Raw genomic sequence first — 24,538 nt, forward strand, 5'->3', positions numbered from 1 at the left:
AAGCAAGGATGGGAAGAAAAGTTAAAATCGGTTAATTTTATAGAAAACACCCTGGCAAGACTGTATTCTGGCAAAATTGTGTTCTCATTTCTGTCCCAAACCTTGTTCTCCAGCTTTGACCTTCCATCATGTGATAGTCTCACGATCTTTCTAAAACATTGTTCCTGTTTCAGAATCAGAAATGTTTTTGTGGTTTGCAGCCAGAGACCTCTCATAATAAATCTTCCTCCTTGGTAGCCCTGCATGCCATATTGCTTCCCAAGCATTTCACTGTCCTGTTCACCCCCTCCTCTACTCAGTGGAAACCTGATGTGCTTATTTTATCACTTTCCAAGTCAGATGGTCTCTACTGCCTGGGGTGACAAATAAACCAGGTAACTGAGAGGATTGATAGAGTCCTTTTCTCAGCTTCCTTGCTGAGGCATTAAGCTAAACTTCTTAACAGCTATTTAAAATTCATCTTGGGCTTTTTCTTAGGATTCTGTTTGGGGCTTAGCATCTGACCATTTACAGCAGGCTTTCTTCTTCCCCAGGCTCCCATGTACATTCTTTTCTGAAGGAGGTTGTGAAGCACAGGAGATGTAGGTCAGAAGAGCTGAGTGCAGACCAGGTTGTACAGAGCCCAGAGGGACCATCTAAAAGCACAAGAGGATCCCAGTACTACCTTGTTTGAAACCTATAGTGGATTTCCCATCTGAACTTGGTAAAGTTTAAACTCCTCACATGGCATTCAGATTCCCTGCTCCCTCCCCCAGTGCCTGGCCTCTGTCTCTGGCTTCATCTCCAGCATTCTCTCCTTTACACCTTAATGTCCAGCAAAGCTAAACTAAAGGTGCTTCCCTGTATGTGCCACATTGTTTCTTTTCTCTGTACCTTTTTTTCAGTTTCTTATCTCTTTGTGGAATACCCTTCTCATCACACCCAACTGCCCACACCTGAGCTGGCCAATTGTTATTCATCTTTTAAGACTCATCTCTAGCATTACCTCCTCTGGGAGATTCTTTGATGACTTCCTACTCCAACGCTTACTCCTACTTCTTGCAAAGACTGTGATTTCAAATTCGTATTTCTTTTTACATTCTTGGTGTTTAGCATTGTAGGTACTAATGATGATTGTACCTTCTCAGGATGGATGGAGGGATGGATGAATAAATAAACCCCCTTGTATAATTGCAAAGTATAGCACTGCAGAAAGTATTCCATAATGCAAGTCTCTTTAGACCAAAGCTTCATGTCTGTGGCTGATTGGTTTTCTTTCCTTCACTCTGCCTGGGTGTGTTGCTAGTGATTTATTTCCAGTCAGTAATGATTCAGTTTATTTGTAGAAGTCAGTTAAGTGACCTAAGTGACTCAGTTATGTCTATCATATAAATAACACAAGTCTCAACCTGACTGACAGGTTCTCGTGGTGACATAGTCTGTTATCCCAATTACCAAATTGATCATAGAGCACAGAATAATTACTGAAGAAAAATAGGACCTGATATGTCTTTAAAAATAGATGCTAAGAAAGCAATAGGAAAATCAGAGTAGTCTAAAATTTCTGTGTCATAATAATAGCATTCAGATAATAAATTTGTATAATTTAGTTAGTGCTAATAAGTTTTGAGAAATATCTTAGGATAACAATTCAAGATTTATCAGCTGACCCAATGACGGAGGGTTTACATGTTACCTTTCTGAATACTTTTAAAATACCTGTTAATTAAAATATTTCCTCTTTATATAAATGAAATTTTGCATTTATTCACCCTAATTTGACCTACTCTTTCTAGAGAATGTTGGGGAAGTTGGAATGCATGTAAGGAGTTTTGACAGAATCAACATGTTCCCCTAGGTAGGAGAGAACTGTGCCTTCATTTCCTGCAAGATAGGACCAGTGACTATGTAACTTCAAGCCCTCTTGCTAAGGGAATGGCAGTCAGCAGCAGCAAAGACTCAGTGCAGCTGCAGCTGTTTTCCTGTTCTGGTCTTAAGTGATTATTCTAGTAGCAGTTTTGCCAGATAAGCAGCCAAGGCCACAAGAGGCACTTTCCTTTTGTCCATGTTGAGGTTTTGCATAAATGCTCTGTTTTCTTGCCTCTCCTGGTAGGACTGAATATGTTGGAATATCACCGTACTTCATAATACTTACTGTAGTGTCACTAACACCCAGGGGCCAGAGTTTTTGAGGCTTTTCCAGGTGAGTCATTATGCGAGTTGACTCTGACTCTTCTTTCAGTAAAGGTTATGAAATGCCTTTGGAATTCCTAAGATCAGGTTGTTTACTCTTGAGCGTTGAATTCAAATGTTGCTTCTAGAAGGGCTGAGGTAGAGGACAGGTGACAGGGAATAGTAAAAAAGAGAGAAGGAAACCAACATCTCTTCAGCGTCTAAGATTGCTTAGCACTATGACTGATGTTTTAAAGGTGCTCTCTCATTTTATCTTCCCATCAACTGTCAGAGGAGATTCCCCACTCTTCAGTTAGGAAATAGAAATGGAGAGAAATAAAGGTAACACAAACAGTAAGTAGCAAATTAGTAATTCAAATTTAACTCTGTCTGACCCTCTTTGGTCTACCACTCTGCCTCCTCGGGTTTAATTGGCAAGTGCAGTCTTTGTGCACCCAGGGTCACATATGATAGTATTCTGTAATGCTTTATATCTGTATCAGCTGACAGATTTACAAGGCAGAATGAAATACTGAGTTAACTTTCACATTCTGAGAGAAATTAATGAATTGTTCTTATGTATAAAGAAATTGTGAACCACCTTACTGTTGTACATGGAAAATATGTGTAATTCTCTCTTCATTTATTACTGTTTTCATCATTATTTTTATATGCTAGTGATATCTATCCTCCCAAATACTAAATAGGTTTATGGAACGCTGCCACAAAGAAAAATAAATCCGATGACCCATTGTATTACAGTATAAAGGAGGAGTGTATTTTGAACCTCAGCAAACCTTTTATGAAAAAGAAATATAGGGACACCTGGGTAGCTCAGCTGGTCAAGGGCCCAACTCTTGATTTCGGCTGAGGTCATGATCTCAGGGTCATGGGATCGAGGCCCAAGTGGGGCTTCACACTCAGCAGGGAGTCTTCTTGAAATTCTGTCACTCTCCCTCTGCTCCTTCCCCTGCTCATGTATGCACACGTTCTTGCATGCTCTCTTTCTCTCAAATAAATAAGTCTTAAAAAAAAAAAAAAAAGGAAGAAATATAGTGCTTAAGAGCTTGGATGCAGGGAGCCAGACAGACTCCTTGGGTTTGAATCCCAGCTTTGCCATGTCCTAGCCAGGGTGACTTTGGACAAGTTAATGCAGTCAGTTTCTTCAACTGTAAAATGAAAATGCTAACAGTAATACTTATCTCAAAAAGCTGCTGTGAGCATTCCATGAATTGAGGTTCTGATGCCTAGAATAGAACCAGGCACATGGTAAGTACTCAGTGAATAAATGTTTTATTTCATCTATGTGTGAAGAAACAGGTCTGCAATTCAGCCATTTGCTTGGGTCCTGCATTCTGTTGGCAGAGTTGGTGCTGACACCCAGGTGTCCTGTTCTCGGTTCAGTGCTGGGTGCTGCAGTGACATCCAGGGCAGTATGCATAGGAAACGAATTTTCCCTCTACCATTGCTTTATTACTCCAAATGCCAGTGCTATTTCTGTGCTCTGAATGTACACTTTCCACTCTAGCAGCAGTTTATCAACCCAATTCCCAGATGGAGAATCTTTCCCAGGGTCCCTGGTTACTCTGCTGCTGAGCCAGCTGTCACAGTCTTGTACTGTGAACCCCTAGCCCAGAGGTTCCCAGAATGCCAAAAATGTTAACAGACTCTACCAGGTCCATAATCCCATATCTATAATTCCCAAATCCCCAAAGCTCTCTAATCTGAAAGCTTTTTCATGAATCATATGACTGTAAAACTTGTTCAGACCTGAGCTTATCTAGTGATAAATCACCTGAACTGACAGGAGGCTATTTATCGTTTGTATTTATCCCTCCTGGTATGTGTATTTTTACAGTTTACTGCAGACACACTAATGTTTTTGCTTATAGGATACTGCCCCAGATCTCAGTGAGGACACCTATTGGTCAGGGTCTTGGCAGGAAGAGATGGGGGCACTTAGAACAAGTGGATGAGGAGACCTTAGTAAAGGGATTGTCTGTAAGGCTGTGGGTGGGTTGAGGGATGAACAGGGATGGTGCAGGAGGGACAAAGGAGGGATTACTTGGTACACCAGGACTTGTGAATACTCCTAGGTTTAAAGGGCTAGGTAGAGAAAGCATTACTGGAATCCAGGGAGAGCAGCATGGGAGGGGGCTGCCATCAGGAGCTAAGGCCTTAGCAGGTGGAAGGAGCCAGCTGGTAGCAAATCAACAGAAGTCTTGGGAAATATATACCCAAGCTGGCTTTTCCCCTTCCCTGTAGATGTCCTGCTGGCAGCTTTCTTTGGTGGTACCCCTCCTGACACCAGAGTCAAGGGAGCTCAGAGATGCAGACCAGAAGGTGAGCCACTGGGGCCCCACGCATTAGTGGGGGTGGCAAGGGGATCTGGAGGGCAAAAGGAAAATGTCCTGCACAGCATATTCTGTAATATCCAATATATGCACTCTGCCATCTTTCTGAAACCCAAAAACTCAAGAATGCTTGGAGTTGTATTTTATTAAGTCAACACCATATGCCTACATCCAAAAAATACTAATATATACATGTGAAACGTTTTTTTCTTTAGTTTGCAGTTATCGTTTACAGTGCCGTACAGACTTATGAATCATTTATAATAATTCCTTGGCTACCCTGAAAGATTGGAACTACTGAATGAAAGAGTGCTATCTCCTTCATTCATTGATTCATATGTTCATTGATTTTACAGATATTCTTTATTGATTGCCTACTCTGCAAAACACTGTGGGCTCTGGAGTATAAAGACAAAAATATGACACTAGCCCTTCTAGTAGCTTGCAGTTTAGTAAAAGTCACTAATTTGTTGGAAAATAATAATACAGTCCTGGGTTAGCAGATAGTTTCATCTCAAAGCTGCCTTGCTGTTGGAGGCTCTGTTTTGAGAAGGGTTTCTTGACAACACGTGAGCTCAGTGGAAAAAACCACTATGATCTATTAGCTGTGTGTGCGATGGGCACAGTAGTGGAGCGTGTATATGGCACACAGGTTTGGCTTACTGTGCTTTAACTGTGTGGCAGAGTGAGATAATTCTTATAACAGAAGCAAGAGGGGGTGCTTTGAATTAGGAACACCTGAGAAGGCTTCATGGGGGGAGGTAGAGGGTTTTTAAGGATTTCTAGACAGAAAAATGACAGGTAGGAGCAGAGGTAAAGGAAGAAGGCAGGACAGGCTGGTGTGAGAGGGCCACAGGGTCTCAGGAGTAAAAAAGCAATAGGTGATCAAAGTAGATTAATGAGCACCTATCCTAAGGAGTTTGGACTTTATTTTGTAGCAAGTGGGTTGCAACAGGGCTTTTGAGAAGGGGAGGAACTATGTTTTAGGAGAATCATTCTACCAGCTCTTTGAAGAGGGGGAGGATTTAAGAGGAAGGTGGTTGAAAGTCATCTATGTCAAAGAAGGATGGCCATCACCTAGGCAAGAGATGGTGATGTGAGAACAAAGACCACAGCATGGGGAACAGAAGGAACAGTTGGTGGACATTTTGAGAAAGAGATGATGGATGTGGTGTAAGTGATCAGAGGGAGAAACCACAGTGACTCCAGGGCATGTAAAATGTGACTGTACAAGAGAGGGGGCCTGGCTGCTGAAGCTGGCATGAGGGAGCACCACTGTAGTTTTGGACATCTTGAGGCAGAGTTATGGCTAAAAATATTCACAAGAAGATGCCCTGCAAGTATTTAAAATTCTGAATCTATAGCTCAGAAAAAAAAAAATGCTAACGAGATAAATTCCATGCCCAGAAAAAGTTTCACGACTATAATTCCTTATGGTAATTCCAAAATGCACAAAGCTGTAAAAATTACATGTTTAAAAAAGTTTAGTGTCAAAACTTACTTGGTGACAAACCTGATCTGAATAAATTATTTATCCTGTTTAGGGTCAATTTTTTCTGCATAGGAAATAATAAGTTTGAATAAAGGGTGCTGTCCCAAACTACTGGAAGGAGAGTATTCTATATTAAATGGTGCCTATACCAAATTACCTTTTAAAAATAAAAAGATTATAAATTCTGAAACATATCTTGCCCCAAAGTTTTATTTATTTATTTTTAAAGATTTTATTTATTTTAGAGAAAGAGCATGAGCAGGAGAGGCAGAGAGAATCTCAAGCAGACTTCGCACTGAGCGCGGAGCCCAATATGGGGCTCGATCCCATGACCTCCAAGATCAGGACCTGAGCCTGAGCAGAAACCAAGAGTTGGATGCTCAACCAACTGACCGCGCCACCCAGGCACCCGTGGACCCAAAGTTTTAGATGAGGTATTGTGGATGTGTACCAATAATTACATTATGAATTTATTTCACATTTTAAGAAAATATTCTTTTTTTTTTTTTTTTTTTAAAGATTTTTTATTTATTTATTTGAGAGAGAGAGAATGAGAGAGAGAGCACATGAGAGGGGGGAGGGTCAGAGGGAGGAGCAGACTCCCTGCCGAGCAGGGAGCCCGATGTGGGACTCGATCCCGGGACTCCAGGATCATGACCTGAGCCGAAGGCAGTCGCTTAACCAACTGAGCCACCCAGGCGCCCAATATTCTTTGTTTTGATGCATTTAGTATAAAACAGTAGGTAAACAGATATGTCTTTATATCTGAAGTTTTTGAAGAAAAGCATTCTTTGTATATGCCTTTTTTCATACACTGATGTTTGATAAATTTTTAATTCACAAAATTGGGATACTAATAGGACCTACCTCATAGAGTTGTTTAGTAGAGCTAATGAACAGGATCCAGTACATAAAAGGTATTTTAATAAATGTTAGTCATTCTTATTCCAACCCCTTTAATCAACAAAATATTTCCTAAGAAGCATTTTGGATATTTTTCTTTCCCAACCTTTGAAAATGCAGTGAAAATAAATGTCTCTCTTCTTGAAAATGTGAAGGAAGTAGCAGAGAGGACCAACATTTCTTGAGAACCTAGCATGTGTGTGGTGCTTTTAACCCCATGAGAAGAATATTGTTTTCCCCATTTCACAGATGCAGAAACAGATTCTGAGATGTTAAGTAGCATGACCTGGGTCACCCCTCAGTAAAGAGAGAAAACTGATTTCTCTTTTCCCCTTCACCTAGCTCCCAGGGGAGTGTGAGAGACAACAGGTAAAACACCCTCTCTGGGTGTGAAAGATGAAGTCATTGTAGGCCTCTCTAGCATACTTCTGGTTCCCTTTTTAAATGGTTAAAAGAATGTTGTCTTTCCATTTGTGTTGTTAGCTTGATATAGGTAAAGACATACTTCAGACCCCAAATCACTGAAAATCATTTCTGCTTATGTCCCTTTTTACCTGCCTCCCTGCCACACATTTTCCTTCTAAATAAAGACCTTGAAAAAACATGCATTGGACCCAGAATAATCAAGTCCAATTTTCAGACAAGCTGAAAGCACTATCTTAATTTGATCAGGATTGGGAGGAGGAAAGGGATGTGGGGTGAGGTAAGAGTCTGGTTGCTGTGGTGGCATTAAGGGTTAGGGAGGGAGGTTTTCTGCTCGCTGTAAGAGGGAGTTACCTGCCCAAAAGGAAATCAAGTTTATTGTAACTTGACCAAGTACACAGCAATGTAATCCGGTCTTCAATTTTTGATGTGGATGCTTTAAATGAGAGAGTGTCACATTTTCTTCCTTTCCTCCCCAGACCACACGTTGTAGACCTGGCCCCTCCCCTTCTCAGTCTAGGCTCCCAAGGCAAGGTTTCTTTCTCTCGCTTCTTGCTGCCAGGCAGGAAATGTTCCTAGCTATGGGATAAGCCTCCCCCATTTGGGGTGGGGTGGGGGGGGGGGAGATGAGAAAAGGAAAAGGAAAAGAAAAAGAAACAAAGCAAGAAAAACTGCCAGAGCAGCTAGCCTGGGCCCTGAAGGATCACAGTGGGTTTCCAGTTGCCTAAAAACAGGGATCCCCCCCCCCCCCCCTCTGCCGGCCCCCCCTTCCCCCACCCCCCCCCCCCCCATCCCCCCCCCCATTCTCCCCGCCCCCACCCCCCACCCCCAGCGGGACTTGTGGGCGTGTCTTTAAGTCCCTGCTAATAGGGCTGCCCCGCGGGCGGGGCTGGCTTCCCGGGGCGCTCCTGACAGCCGCCAGAGCGAGCCCCTAGGAGCTGGACGGGGAACACCGCCCCGCTGGTGACCGAGTCCCGGTGCGCTGGTCCATGCTGGTCCCCGCCTTTGTTCTTGGGCCGGAGCGGGGACATGCGCGGCTGAGGATGGAAGTGGAAGACTCGGGCGGCGTGGTGCTGACCGCCTACCACTCGTACGCTCGCTCCCAGCCGCCCAGCTCCGAGCCACGCTGCGCGCCCAGGGCCACCGCCAGCCACCCGGGCAGCAGGTACCCAGAGCGGCTCCAAAGGGAGCAGAGGTTTCCCGGGTTTGGGCTTTCATCTCCCAGCTGTGTTTTCTGCCAGAGCATAAGAGCACCATCACTTGATTTTTGTTTCAAGTTTTGGTGGACAGGATGAGTGAGTCTACTGCTCTTTGTATTATCCTTGATTGCAAGCGGGAAGTGCACGAAGTCTCAGCCGGCCGCGGCTAAACTCCTTGGCTAGCAGAGTTTAGCTGTCGAGCTGTGTTCTTGATACAACTTGATGATAAATAGGCATATGCCTCATTTCTGCCAAATTCACCCATTGACATATTGGAGAATTAAAAAAAATCATTGGAAGTGAGACAAGCAGAAAAGAAAAAAATCAAAGTACATTATCCTAAATCCTCAAATACTGTTGAAAGTTTCTTTAGTAACTGCGTGCCATCTGAGCTAAAACATAGCTGGAGAGATTCTCTAAAAAGTAAATCTGAGTAGACTTTAAAAATTTTTTTTTCTAGATTTTAAAAACCATTCAACTGTATAAATACATTGGTATCATTATTTTATTATTGCTAATGTTGACTCAATGTTGTAAATGCTACTATAATTTATTTCTTTTGGGTCAAAAGAGGTCTGTAACCATCTCACTATGTGTATTTTAGATTTAATATAGCAGGGATCTATGTTAAATTACTCTGTATCAGGGTTCATCTGTTTGATGCAAGGCCAGTGTGACTTACATTAACTAAACAAAAACGTTAGACTCTTAGGAAATTTCCCTGGTCAGGCAATAATAAGTGAGATGGTTTGATATATGACTCATATTTAGGGGAAGTTTTGCTTGCTTAAATGTAGCTATTTATCTACTATGGATCCACAGATGAATGATGGTGGTTGTCTTTTTTTTTAACAAGTGGGAAGTTTGAGAGTTGATGTGCTTTTTTGCATCAAGTTTATTTTCGTTCACTTTTTCTCATACTTTTATCTTCAGTTATGTGATAATGATTACTTCTGTCTCCTAATCTAATTGATTTGTGAAGCTTTCAACAGATTGTGATTTTATTTCAAGGAATATCCTTTTGGCTAGTATCCATGAGAAGAACAAACTACATTGGCATGAGATCTATGTTAGGCTCGGCTAACAAAGACAATATTGTTTCTTCCAAAAAGAGCAGGTTGAGTGAAATCTTACTTTAAAAGACAGTGAGAAAGTAACATTTTTCTTCCAGTTTTAGTAGCACATTGTTTTAAAGGCTGCTTGAAGATAAAAACTTGCATTTGTCTTTAGGGTGCTTTCTTTTCTAAACATAATCCCTGACTATAATTACTCAGATTATGAGTAACTAAATAGATATAAGTGAGTTCATGAGAAGCAGGGGCCTGGTTTGTGCATTTTTAGATGGTCCTGGTATAGCTGTCCTGTCTCTAACTCCCAGCAGCTGTCTAGGAGTAATAGCTAGATTGTGCCATTTGGGCCTTCGGAAACTACATCTGTTTCCAAAGCAAACTGGAGGAGAAGTTCCATTAACTCAGCATGTGGTCTTGTGGAATGATAATGCATGAGAGCAAAAGTTGTGTGTCATAGTTAGTGTTTTATCATATGGCTGCCAATCAGATTTATGCTGCTCCAAGTTTGCATTTTGGTGACCATGTGCACCCTCTCTATAGGAACCTTTGTCATTCAACTCTCTGATGCAGGAGATAGTTGACCCTGTCCCCTGTAACTAAATCATGAGAGAATAGCTTAATTCCTTGGTTCCCAGTAACAACAATCAAAAAGAGGTTCCTGTACTTAACAAGGAGCCAGAGGACACCATCAATCATGAGTCTGATAACAGAAATAATCAGGACCCAGTTATTAACCTTTGACTCACTAACTACTGATCAATACTTCCTTTCAAGCCAAGGAGCAAGATCGTATTGTTCTACTTATGAAGAAAGCACTCTCTCTTTCAAGAATACCGTTTCCTTAAAATTGCTTACATATGTGTAACATATTTGTGGACGAGTGACCAGTATGGCGCTAGGAAGCATGGACTATTGTATCATTGTTCTTTAGCTCTGAGTAGCAAAGGTTCAGTTCAAAGCAAACCCATCTCCTTATTTTTCAAGCCTCCACGCCATCTGACTTTATGTGCTTTTGGATTTTTTGGGCCCATTTTTCCCACTAAAATATAATCTCAGTCTCCTCTGTCTCTGTATCTCTCTCTTCATCATTCTCTTTTGTTCATTGTTGTAATCCCAAGTGCCTAGAGCAGTGTCTGGCACGTCGTGGTAGCTCAGTAAATGCTTGTTGAATAAACTAATGAATTCCTACCAAGGTTATAAAATGGCCAAGATGAAATGGCAGGATTTTTAACAGCAGAAGTCAATCTGTTTGTACCTACTATGTGCCAGCCACACATTAGGTATTAGGGATACAAAGATAAATAAGATGAAGTCCCTGCCTTGAGAATGTGGCCCTTTACCTTTCAGACAAAGAGGATTTTTAGAAAAAGCTTGGAATAAGTAGCAACATTTTGAAACCAAGAGGCTTCAGATATCAATCTGGACTGCCAGCTTCTCATTAAAAGAAATAATAATAAAAGAATAAAGGATCCAGCAACTCAGGCCTCTGCTGCTGCCTGCCAGTACTGGTTGAAGCTGAGTAATGGCTGCTCCATTACATGCCTCCCCCTCCAACTCTTCAACATTGAAGCTGGGTGGCCACCAGTTTCTTTAGGGACTGCCCATTCTACTTTATTAAAATAGGTAGCCAGTATAAAGTGTACTTGCCAGTGACTCAGGCTTGGGATCAGGTTCCCAGACCCCACACATCACCTACACCATTTATTACCATGTGGTCTTGGGCAACTTGCTTCAGCTGCTTAGAATAGTGTCCAATACCAATGAAACATCCAATAATTGTTAGATGTATTATTACTGCTATCACTTTTAATTACAGGTGTTGTTGATATAAAGAGGAGAGTAAAACATTTTTGGTACCTATCCCTAAAAGGTATTAATGGAGGAAAAAAACTCAAGTACTAAGTATTTGTTGGGAGGAGAGAAGGTAATTCCTTATTTCACAAACATTCTATCTTTACATTCTATTTGTAAAGGATAAAAGAGAATGAAGGATTGTAAATTTTCAGTTCTGTTAAGTGGTTGGGACTGTCTTTACAATCATGTGATTTTTAAAGAGGCTGAGCTTCTAGACCCTTGATCAGAATCCAGAGTGAAAATATTGACATATATACAAAATAATTTCACTTAATGAAAGGTAGCTGAAGATAAAGCCTAGGTATCTTGTTTTTCAAAGATTTTCTAAGCTATATATAAGAAATATATATAATATTTTTGGGTGAGTGTATAGTGAAAAATGGCCATGAGTATTTCTGGTGTTTATTTCGTTAAACCATAAACTTCCCAAGAGAGAACAAAAATAGAAGAGGAAGAGAACCAGCTCTTCCTCAAAAACAAATAAAGAAGCTTACCAAGGTTATCCTAGGAATTCTAATCCTATAGCAATGTTAAAACTTTTGTAAAGGGGATATTGTTTTGTAATATCATTAACTATTCTTAGTAATGGGAATGATTTGATTAAAATGGAATTAATGATGATTAGAGAATAAATATTTTATTTTATGGAAAAAACTAAATTTAGCAACTCAGTGCCATATTTTTCTTGGATGGAAATTAAAAAGACATTTATTTCAAGGTGCCAGCTCTTGTTCAATTAAGTACTTATATAGGTCTGTGTGAGCTTTTGGATGTATACACAGGTACACTAAAATATGGGGCAGATCCTTTTTTTAAAATACTGTTTTTAGAGGATTCAGAAATAGTTCTAGAAATAGAATTCTTATGAGAGGATAAGGTATTTATGGGTCATTTTTAATGTTATGGTTAAAACCAGAGTTGGTGTCTCTGGTTTCTTTTTACAGTGGGGCCCCTATTGAGCATAGATGCCTCCATATGTGGAGCTGTTGGAAAACATCTGGCACATTTCCTTTGATCATGTCATTTGGCTAAACATTTGGCCAGTTGCTCTGTCCATTTTTAACCTGCTCAGTTCTCCCTGATCATTAATCCTTAATGTATCCACAAAAATTCAGGGAATTAGGGTGTTGTAGAATCATGTTCATGAGAATAAAAGTAATATTTTCTTAACTTTTTGAGATAATATTAGACTTCTGGAAAACTTGCAAAAGTACTTCAGAGTGTTTCAAGTAACCTTCACCCAGTTTCCCCTAATGTTAACGTTGTGCATAACCCTAGTTCCATTAATCAAAACTGAAAAATTAACACTGGTGCAGTGCAGTTAACTATATAGTCTTTATGACCTGATTTCATCAGCTTTTCTGCTAGCATTAGAATTTTTCTGTTGTAGAATTGAATTTGGGATCCCACATTGTATTTAGTTTTGCCTCCCAAACCTCCAGTCTCTGGCAGTTTGTCCTTATCTCTTACGGCACTTTTGGAGTACTGATTGCTTGTTTTGTAGGAAGCTCTTCAATTTGGATTGGTGCAATGTCTTCTCATGATTAGACTGAAATTATGCATTGTGGGTAAGACTTCCACAGAATGATGTTGGGCCCTTTCAAGTGCATCATATTAGCGGGTACATGATGGCGATCTATCTCATTAATGTTGATGTTGACTCTGATCACCTGGTTAAAATGGTGCCTGCTGGGTTTTTGGTACTGGTAAACTATATTTTCCTCTATGTAATTAATAAGTATCTTGGGGGAGATTTTTTACGATTATGAAATATCTTCTGTTTTCTTCTCGAACTTCCCTCTACTAATTTTTTTTTCTCAATTCTTCTACATTGATGTCCTTTCCATTCTATAAAGTCCACATTCAGTATTCTCTCTGACTTTATTGTTTTTATCTCCTTCACCTTTAAAAAAAATCAACCAAATATAAAAAATGGTTCAATTTTATCTGGTCTGAGTTCATGAAATCTGTTCCCTAATTTTCAAAGTTTCATGATTTTTTTGGAAGCAAAATTTTATGATAGTCTTCAGAGAAAAATAGAAGGCTACTAAATTAAATTCTGTGTTAAGAGAGGGTAGTTGTTAAATCCCACCTTGCCTGGAGAGTATTACTGTGGCTATCTATTTTCTTAGAACTATGTTTATACCTAATGGAAACATTTTTCCCTTACCAGTGTTCCTGAACATGTGCAGATATATCATAACTAAAGTAAATATTTAATTTACATGTAATTAAAATTTCTTCTCATTCTTTCCTTAAACCAAACTATTTCATTTCTGAAGTCATTCTTGTTCTCTGTTTTCTCAGTCTGTGGTCTCTAGATCTCAGTTGCAGCAAAGAATAGAAGTAGAGTGTTATGGAGCAGAGCAAAGGAAGGGAATAAAATGTTCTCAGAAGAAAATTTTGGAAATAAAATTTATCCATTTAATTGATAGATTTTGTTTTAAGCCTCTTTGGATGAAAATATAAGGTCAGGCATACCCTTAACTAGGGCAGAAATGCTCCTTTTCTTAATGACTGTCATCATAAAGGCATATGATTTATAGTGCTATAGTAAAGGCACCTATCGAGGTGTGTAAGTTTGCTTGCCTTCATAGTAAATAGCCTACATTGGTATATTGGTTTATTTCTTATATAATTTTTAAATATTATTTATTGTTGTTATTTTCCCCCTTATTTTCAGGCAGCCTTAAAAACCTTAAGCAGTACTTTTGTTCTTTCTAATGTTGTTTTTATAATTTACTTTTCATTAGATAATCAAGGTTGTTAGAACTGTGTAAAGAAAATGCTTATTGAAGGACTAAACTTTATAATCTAACAGAAGATTTTGATAGCATTTATTTCAGTTTCTTTGAGCATTTATTGGTTTGCTTGTTTGCTTTCAGTTTCTTGCTGTGTTCTGGTTACTTGAGTTGGTGAGCCTTTGTATAATGTGTCATTTTTCATCACATGCAATTTCATGTGCTCATTTCTTTGTGATTACTAGAGGATGCACTTCAGAACAAAACAGTAATTATCTAAAAGCTTAAAGTTGCTCTTTTCTAAAATGGGAACTAAAATATTTTTCCGTGTATATTCATCTTAAATATCTGGGGTTTATGACACAGTCTTTCAGTATCAACTGTGTTATATCACTCTTCAATAAATGAATATTACAGATAAAACTATCTTTGACAGGCATTAAGTGTCCAAGGGTGGGAGAACATACACTAAGTATCACTTAGAGAACCAGCTGCTTTGTCTCATGTTACTCTTCAAAACTAATTAAACCTATGCATTCCATTTCTGATCCCTTAGATTAGTAGAAGATGACTACATACAGGCACACAGTACAAAGGACAGGAAACCAAAGACAAAGTAATATGGAGCATTTTTAAAATTATTAAGCACTTGAGACTTATTTCTACTATTTTAATAATTCTAAGTAGTGGTGCTGATTACCTTATATATAAGAGATAAATCTTTAGATCTGTGTTAAATTTTGTGATTAGCGACAAAGTTTACTTTTGTACATCTGTAATATACAGAGAAAAGAATCCTTTTGAGGTTTCCTGCTTAGTGTGCATTTATGGAAAATCTATTTAGAAAACACTGGCCAATGCATTTGTCTTTATACAAAGGTCTGTCAGTGTATTTATATTTTTAGATCTGTAGAGATATCTGACAGGTAATTAGAAAAAATGTCAAACATAGAAAAATGACATTATAACTAATAATATGACATTTGATCTCTTGACACTTTTCCCTACCCTCATTATCATACCTAAACATTCATACAAGTAACCAAAGTTAACACGTCTGTGGTTGGAACCAAACCCATATTTAAGTAGCTGGAGATGAAGAGCCAAGCAAAGGGAAATAAATATAGTTAGAGACGTGAGGACTAAACTTCTTTCCTGAAAATTTCCTAGATAATAGTAGCCAGGGAGTTTTCACCTGTCATAAGGATCATTGTCCTATGATGTCATTTCTTTGTTTTTAAAGGACTATTTTTATTGACAACTTACTTAGCTTAACATCCATTATCATTTAATCCTTAAAACAGTCCTGTGACATAGGAAGAAAGTAAGGCACAGAGAAGTAGCCCAAGGTCACACCGTGAGGTAATGATAGAGCCAGGATTCCCACCCAACCCTTCCAAAACTGTTGTTTTGTTTGTTTTAACCTGTTGTTTAAATCTTGAAACATTATTTAATATATTATGGATTTAGTGTTTTTCAGTCTCAATTTGGTCATAGGTTAATTGAGAGCAGGGACAGTATTACTATTGTATCCCCCTTAGCAAACTAGCAACTTTCACATAGTAGATGTTACAGATACTCAGTTTTGATTTAGTCTTTCCTTTTGAAATCATTTTTATTCTGTTTCAGTGGAATATAAGTATGCAGTGGGTTAAATATGAATGGATATAAATAGTTTGAGTAATTTTGTTATCAGTCGAAGCAAGTACAATGTTAGGAATTTTTTTCCCTTTAAAAGCTACATTCTTGCCCTTCATGTAGTCTTAGGTAACAGTATTTTAAAGTAGACAAAATGTGCTGAAGAAGTCATTCAATTTGACTTACAAAGTGTGATCTAAGCAATTAGTAACAGGAAATCTTCTTGTGGTTTTCTTTTGGGGGGGGCAGAAGTGGGGAAGGGCAATCGTTAATCCTTTAATTTGATGTTCTTAGTAACTAGCTCTTAGAATTTTTCATTGTAGTTTTATTAATTGCTTTCTTTAACTACTAAGATAGATTTTCATGGTTAAAAAAGTATTTTTCACTTCATTCCTTGCAGTATGACTCACAACATAAAAATTCTTTTTTCTTTCTTCTCTCTCAGGGAGAGTGTTAAATTAATTTTTTAATTAAAATATTCTTTTAAAAAATAAAATATTCTTTTAATTTTAGTATAGTTAACAGACAGTGTTATAGTAGTTTAAGGTGTACAATATAGTGATTCAGCATTTCCATACATCACCTGGTGCTCATCATGACAAGTGCACTCCTTAGTCCCTATCATCTATGTCACCCATCCCTTTACCCCGCTCCCCTTTGATAACCATTTCTCTGGTTTGTTTCTCTATAGTTAGGGTCTGTTTCTTGGTTTGCCTCTCTCCCTTTTTTTTTCTTTGCTTTTTTTGTTTGTTTCTTAAGTTCTACATATGAGCAAAATCATATGATATTTTTCTTTCTCTGACTGACTTATTTTGCTTGGCATTATAATCTTAGCTCCATCCATGTCATTGCAAATGGCAAGATTTCATTCTTTTTTATGGCTGAATAGTATTCCATTATTATTATTCTTTGTTCATTCATCTATCCATGAATACCTGGGCTGCTTCCATAATTTGGCTATTGTAAATAATGCTGCTATAAACATAGGGGTGCATGTATCCCTTCAAATCAGTGTTTTTGCAGTTTTTGGGTAAATACCCAGTAGTGCAATTATTAGATGGTAGGGTAGTTGTATTTTGGGGGAGGGGGCAGAGGGAGAAGGAGAGAAAGAATCCCAAGCAAGCTCCATGCTCAGTGCCAAGTCCGACACGGGACTCGATCTCACAACCCTGAGATCATGGCCTGAGCTGAAATCAACAATTGGTGGATGCTTAATCCACTGAGTCACCCAAGTGTCCTGGTACTTGTATTTTTAACTTTTTGAGGAGCCTCCATATGCTGTTTTCCACAGTGGCTGCAACAGTTTGCATTCCCAATAGAGGCTTCCTTTTTCTCCACATCTTCGCCAACACTTGTTTCTTATATTTTTTATTTTAGCCATTCTGACAGGTGTGAGGTGATATTGTAGTTTTGATTTGGCTTTCTCTAATGATGAGTGATGTTGAGCATCTTTTCATATGTCTGTTGGCCATCTGGATGTCTGTTCATGTCTTCTGTCCATTTTTTAATTGGATTATTTGTATTTTGGGTGTTGAGTTGTATAAGTTCTTTATATATTCTGGATACTAACCGTTTATCACATATGTCATTTGCAGATATCTTCTATTCAGTAGGTTGCCTTTTAGTTTTGTTGATTGTTTACTGTGCAGAGGCTTTTTATTTTGATGTAGTCCCAATAGTTTATTTTTGCTTTTATTTCTTTTGTCTCAGGAGACATATCTAGAAAAATGTTGCTATGGCCGATGTGAGAGAAATTACTGCCTGTGCTCTCTTCTAGGAACTGTATGGTTTCCTGTCTCACATTTAGGTCTTTAATCCATTTTGAGTTTATTTTTGTGTATGGTGTAAGAAAGTGGTCTAGTTTCATTCTTCTGCATGTAGCTAACCAGTTTTCTCAATACCATTTGGGAAAGAGACTCTCTCCCATTGTATATTCTTTCCTGCTTTGTCAAAGATTAATTGATCATGTAGTTGTAGGTTTATTTCTGGGTTTTCTGTTCTGTTCAATTGATCTATGTGTCTTTTTGTGACAGTACCATACTGTTTTGATGACTACAGGTTTGTAATATAAGGGATGCCTCCTTTGCTTTTCTTTTTCAGGATTACTTTGGCTATTCAGGGTCTTTTGTGGTTCCACCTAAATTGTAGGACTTTTTTTGTTCTAGTTCTGTGAAAAATGCTACAACATAAGAATTCTTAATGCAAGTTGAGAAACAACAGTCCATGAGAATTTATGGAGCTTTTCTATTTTCTCTCCCAATAGTCAGTCAGTTTTTTGCTTTATCCTGATTTGAAGTCAAGCTAGGGACCAGTCCAGGTCCTGGACCATACTTTTGTGAAGATCGGTTTTGTTCTAAATCTTGCTCAAAAATTTAGATACTATAGATAGGTTGTGGCAATCTAGACTTTGTAGCCATGGGTAATACTGACCAGAATTGAGCTGCAAGGATTCCTATTTAGAAAATTAATCCAGGGCCCCATTGTAGTCTGGACTTGAGTCATCTGGAGAGGTCAGAATCAGAATGGTCTCCAGGCTCTGTGCACTTGTGTTTATTTTGCATGGTATTCATTTTGATAAACTCCAGTTCTTGGGACACTATGGAGATTGGACAGTCATTTTAGTTATATATAAACAGTGTGGTCCAGACTTCTCTGCCATCTGCTGGGTCTTTAGGAGTCTCTTCTAACTATTCTTAACAGCCAGGGAGTTCAGAGTGTGTTACAAATAGGAATGAAGCATCATGAAAGACTACTCATGAGTAAGGACTGCAAGGGACAATCTGTATGGTACAACAGGGAAGCAAAGTATGGAAGTATCTTGCTGAAAGGCTCATAAGGAATAACCAACTTTTTGAGCCAGACTCGGAATTCATTCTGCTGACCCCTGGTCACCCACTCAGGCCCACAACCTGGTCTGTTGTGCTCTGGGAGCAATCAGGCTGACAGCAAGGAAATCATGGCAGAAGAGAAAACTGGTGCTCTCACTGGGAGACATTAAGGGTGTAGAAGTATAGAAAAGGTGGCAACAATTATGAGATTGTCATTTCCTTAGCTTCCTTTCAAACACGATTACAGCCACCCCTACATTATCTCACTAAAGTTAACGTGGAGAGTCTTGAAAACACACTTGTTGCGGCTTTTCATTGGAATCTTAAAGAAAAACATTTGCTGACCTCAATAGAGTAAGCAATTAAATGGGAAAAGAGCTGACTCTAAGTTTCCGCAGAGTTTGTTTTGAAAAACAGAGGATGCCCGGCCCCTGTGATTTTTAATATACCACAACTTAACTTCTCTCCCCCTTCATTTATAAAGCTCAGTGATTACCAGGTCAACTTGGCAACTGTTTTTGTAAAATCTAAATTGTGCTTAGTTGCAGAAAGCTCCACTCTAGAGGACCCCCACGTCTTCTGGTTGCTGGAAGCATGTAATTGGAAAAATTAGGCCATCCTCTGCCTATTTAAAGCTGTGTCATCCTTTGTGGGGCAGTGAGTCAACACCAGCTAAAACAACATGAGTCAGTCACTGCTTAGAAGAAGCCCGAATGAAGCTGATTTCTATTATGCCAATCTTAAACAAACATGAGACTTATCCAGACTTTAAAATAGTTCTTTTTGTGGGAGTTAAGATTAGAACCAATTTTCTTTAGAGTCCATGGAAAGACTTTTTTTATGTGTCTTAAGAGGGAACACTCTTCAGTTAACCAAATTTTAACCTGGTTTATTCTCTCTTCTGTTTCTTCCACTCTCTGTCTCCAGCATACTCATTCCTAATTCAGATCATTCTTACTGTTTTAATCTGGTTTCAGAGCTATTGAATTAAAATTCATAAAGTTCAGTTGTAATCTTGAAACTGTTTGCTTATTCTGTTCCAGAATCCTCCAATCTTATTTTTCTGGAGTGTAAAAGATTGTTTTAAGGAGGACTGTGACTGGGGGTAGAGAAATAATTTAGAAGGCAAATGCCATTGTTCAGGTAGAAATGATAAGGGGTTGTGAGAATACAGAGGAAAGGGAGTAATGGATTCTGGAGGAGAAACAAGCAATGGAGTTCGTATGGTTTGATGATTAAAATTACTTGGGTTTCTGTTTTGGAGTGTTATTAATTGAAATTGAGAATTCTGGTGGATGAGTAGATTATGGATGGGGTGATGAGTCTAGCAGGTGAAACTCTGAGCTAAGTGTATATGTCCAGCTGGTAGTTAGCTCTACAAGCTGGCAGCTTGGGAGGGAGATCAAGACTGAAAATTCTAAGCTATTTATTCATGGGAGACTTCCGCATTCAGGAGAGAGTTAAAATCAGGACTGCATGCAATTTGGCAGGAGAGAATAGAGTATCTGTAGAAACAGCAGTGGAACAAAGACAGAAACCTGGGGAGCAGTGCCAAATAGGGAAGGGCAGAGCACTGGGAGACTAAGAGGCTAGGAGCATTCTGGAAGCCAGGGCATTAGGTTCAGAATGAGCAGACAACATATCAGGAGTAGCTAGATGACCAATAATGTCAAGACTGAAAATCACCCCCTGGGTCTGGAGGGTGGCTAGAGTGGGTTTAATGAGGTTATGGAGGTGGAGGCCAGTTTGCTGTAGGTTGAAGAATGAGTGCGAGGTGAGGAAGTAGAGGCAGCAAGCAGAACCTATTATAAAAACTTAGCTTATATGGAAAGGTGCCGAGAGAAAAAAGGCAGACTGAAGGCGGGGAGCTTATAAAAACTTACCCAAGGGGCGCCTGGGTGGCTCAGTCGTTAAGTGTCTGCCTTCGGCTCAGGTCATGATCCCAGGCTCCTGGGATTGAGCCCCGCATCGGGCTCCCTGCTCAGCGGGAAGCCTGCTTCTCCCTCTCCCACTCCCCCTGCTTGTGTTCCCTCTCTCGCTGTGTCTCTCTCTGTCAAATAAATAAATAAAATCTTTAAAAAAAATAAAATAAAATAAAAACTTACCCCAAAAAAGCTGAAGATTCAAAGTCAAGAAAATTTTTTAAAAATTTAAATTCAATTAATTAACATAGAATGTATTATTGATTTCAGAAGTAGAGATCAGTGATTTATCAGTCTTATATAATACCCAGTGCTCATTGCATCACATATCCTCCTTAATGTCCATCACCCAGTTACCCCATCCCCCTACTCCGTCCCCTCCAGCAATCCTCAGTTTGTTTCCTTTGATTAAGAGAGTCTCTTATGGTTTGTCTCCCTCTCTGATTTTGTCTTGTTTTATTTTTTTCCCCTCTTCTCTTATGAAGAAACCTAGATTTCTAAAATGTAAGACTTAAACACACTTAAAATCCTTTGATAGTAACGTTTTTGTGCATACAGGTTAAAACTTTATCCCTAGCCCCACAACACTATATGAGCACTGTTAGTACAAGAACGTTCTCTGTTTTCTTCATTGTGGAATCCTTAACTACCTGCCCCTCCCCTGTCAGAGGCCTGGCTCTCAGTAGAGTTTTAACAAATGGTTGCTGAGTGAAGGTAGTGGAGGCTGAAATGTGGACATGTGACCTGTCCTTGGGTTGCGGAGCTACCAGGAAAGTCTTCCAAAATCTGAGCATCACTTCTTTTGTGAAGTCTTCTTCCCTGGCTGTCTCCCCCTCAAACCAAGTTGGTCATGTCCACCTTTGTGCCTTTTCTACCTTATTACATTCTTCTAGTATTGCACTTGACCCACTACTTGGTAGCAGTACTTCTATAAAGGCCAGGAGTGTTGATGCCAGGGCCATGTCTTGTTCATCTCAGTATTCCTGGCCTAATACAGTCCTAGGTACTGTATATATGCTTATTGAGTAAATGAGCAATTCATTCATTAAATAGTAATAATCTCAAATATATGGTGATATTTTCAGAATTTGCTATTTTTGAATTAGAAAAAGTATTAGAAATCTTGGATTGGTATTCTGTTAGGAAATAGACTGTTCTGACCTTACATGCTACCTGCTTTCTCAGAATCCACTAAATTAGCCTTTATACATGGTATAACATAAACTGTTGATAATATGCTATGAAGTGAAGAATAATAAATAAAAATCAAAACTGGTGACAATTGTAAATGAGTAGTATGCCTTGACACATAAAACTTAGAAAAGGATAATGAATAGAAGGTAAATACACCCTCCGTTGTTTTAAAGATTGAATTTTGCTTAAGGTTATTTCACTCATTAAAACATGAAGGATTTAAACTCCCAATTTTCATAATAAAAGTGAAGTCAAACAAACATCTGTTGAGCCTCTGTATGCCATATATTGGGTTTGGGGACTACACAAATGGTTAATAGTCAGTCCTTCAATGAGAATGGATAGACTGGTTAACAGGTTATTTCAGCTGCCTCTGAAGTGCAGCTCCTTTAGGGCAGAAATGCTGCCTCTCCCTCTGTATCCCTAGCATTAGCCCACTGGCCCAGTGTGGACACTCAGTATTTGAATGGTGAGAAGAACAATTGAGGAAAAATGTGTGGCGTGCTCTGGGAGAGCAAAGAAGGTATAACTGCCACTCGGGGTTAGGTTAGTGAGAGTTAGAGGGGTTAAGGAAAGCTTCTGGAGGAGTCAATAACTAAATTAAGTCTCCAAGATGGAGCACAAACTTCCAGTTATAAAATAAGTAAGTCACAGGGGTAAAAAGTCCAGCATAGGAAATATAGTCAATAATATTGTAATAATGTTGTCTGGTGTCAGATGGTGACTACACTTAGGGCGGTGAGCATTTCATAATGTATAAAATTGTTGAATCACTATGCTGTACACCTGGAACTAATACAACACTGTATGTCAACTAAACTTCAACAACAACAACAAAAAAGAGAATGTGTACAAGTCATTAGGAGGAGTGAGAGCGGGAAGTGTCTTTGGCAGAAGAGCAGGTGGGAGGAGAAGGTGTAACAGCATGCAGCCAGGTGCTGGTGTCCCCGAGGCTGGCTGAAGTGAGACTAGCCAGGGAAGGAGAGGCCATTGCATGTGCACTTTGGGTGAACCAGTGAGGGTCAGGCCAAACTCATTTCACACCTTTGCTTCATTTGGATAATGAAGGGGTTCAATTGATGAGTTGACCTCCAGGGAATCTTCAAACACTTAAATTCTTTTTTTCCCTCTCTTACTAAGTTGGAAATGAAGGTAATTAGATAATCCTAGATTTTTAACCAAAACATTGGCTTTAGACCTATACTAATTGTATAATAACACGTATCTCTGTCTCATTTAATTTTGCTTGTTCAGTTGATCTCTCTCTTTGCAGTCTGTGCAATAAGCATGGATTGTTGTCCAGTGTTAGTGGCCTCAGTTACTCTAAGTGGAGTTTGGTTTATTTCAACCAAGCTACCCAAGCCAGGGTGTCAGTATATCAGTAAGATGTTTTTCTTTCAGCCTTACTTTGAAAAATCGAGCCTGTCTAGTAAGGAGAGCTGATTTTTCAGATGATCATGAATTAATAGGAATGTTGGATATCATTTAAGAATGCCACAGCACTTTATTATATTTTTTGTTCAAGTTTAAAGAGAGCATTCATTAATAACTTACTTTTTGGTAAGATAAATTTTATCAATATTATATATACTAGATTTGATATTTCTAATTTTATTGGTACAAAATTAGAATAAATTTAATAAAATTTGAATAAAGTAGAGACTTCCAAGAGGCGTGTGATCATGTTGTTGCATATTTTCTGTGGTTTTTAATAATCCAACAAACACACACTCTAAAGGAAAAAAATCTGTTTTACCTGTTTCTTCATTTCCTGCTTTTGAGTTTTTTTCTGGAAGACTAAGTTCCCAGACTGAGATATCTGATGACTTATTGCAAGAATGTATTTGTGAAGGAAATGGTCTTAGAGGCTGGACAAGAATTCTCTCTCCATCAACAACTCCCTTGTGCCCCCTTTCTCTTCTTTCTCTTGCTACCTCACCCATCTGTCCATTACTCTGGAGAGAAAATAATGTGATGACAGTGATCCTAAAAATCTCCAAGTTTTCTGAAGACATACCCCCACATTTTTAAAAAATCTTTAATAGCCACTTAAAAAAATGAGGTATATTCAAATACAGAAAAATGCACAGTTAAGTATTCAGTTGGATGACTTTTGACCCTCATGACTACCATCCAAAACAAGATATTGAACGTTTCCATCACCCCCAAAATTCTCCATGCCCCTTCTTCAATTACCCCCTCCCTGCCAGTTTCTGACTTCTTTCACCATAGATTAGTATTGCCTATTCTTGGAAGTTATATAAGCAGAATACTAGAGTATATATTATTTTGTGTCTGCCTTCCTTTGGTTAGGGTAATGGCTTGTGAGATTCAAACACATCATTCTATCAGAGTCCAAAAGTGGTAATAACATATATAGACACTTTGGTAGTTTTATTTTATTATTTTACATGATTGTCGTCCCCCTGGCCTACAAGTATTGTCTGTTGCATATAAGAGGAACTAGGAAAGAGAGCAGGTTTAGGTTAAAACCCATCACAGTATCAGAATCTGAAGACTCATCTCTCTGTGGTAGACCCAGGCAAAATTAGGATGTAAGCAGATTTATTTTTGGTGCCTGCTCACTTTGGTTTACTGGAGCCTTCCTTTTTCCTTCTAGTGCCCCCAGGTAGGAATCAGATGATTCAATCAAGTGACAATTTGCTTAACACTTGTGGTGTTTTACCTTTTCAAAGCATACGTAGAATTTTAAAGAAGGGTGAACTTCTAGGTCTCATTCAGGGAACAGAGGAGCGTTCTTTAGGCAGG

At 38.9% G+C, this 24,538-nt stretch overlaps 1 protein-coding gene across 2 annotated transcripts in view; it reads left to right on the forward strand.

Annotated features, from left to right (window-relative positions):
* The first annotated feature begins 8,236 nt into the window (after positions 1 to 8,236).
* Positions 8,237 to 24,538, forward strand: part of ARHGAP28 (Rho GTPase activating protein 28) — a 221,945-nt gene continuing 205,643 nt past the window's right edge. For both annotated transcript variants that reach the window (XM_032421200.1, XM_032421201.1), the window contains exon 1: positions 8,237 to 8,488. In XM_032421200.1, coding sequence (XP_032277091.1) covers positions 8,313 to 8,488 — 176 coding nt within the window. In that variant the 5' untranslated portion in view covers positions 8,237 to 8,312. The remainder of the gene's footprint in view (positions 8,489 to 24,538) is intronic.

The sequence above is a fragment of the Phoca vitulina genome, unplaced genomic scaffold (genome assembly GCF_004348235.1).
Source record: "Phoca vitulina isolate PV1807 unplaced genomic scaffold, GSC_HSeal_1.0 scaffold24, whole genome shotgun sequence".
Classification (NCBI taxonomy): domain Eukaryota; kingdom Metazoa; phylum Chordata; class Mammalia; order Carnivora; family Phocidae; genus Phoca; species Phoca vitulina.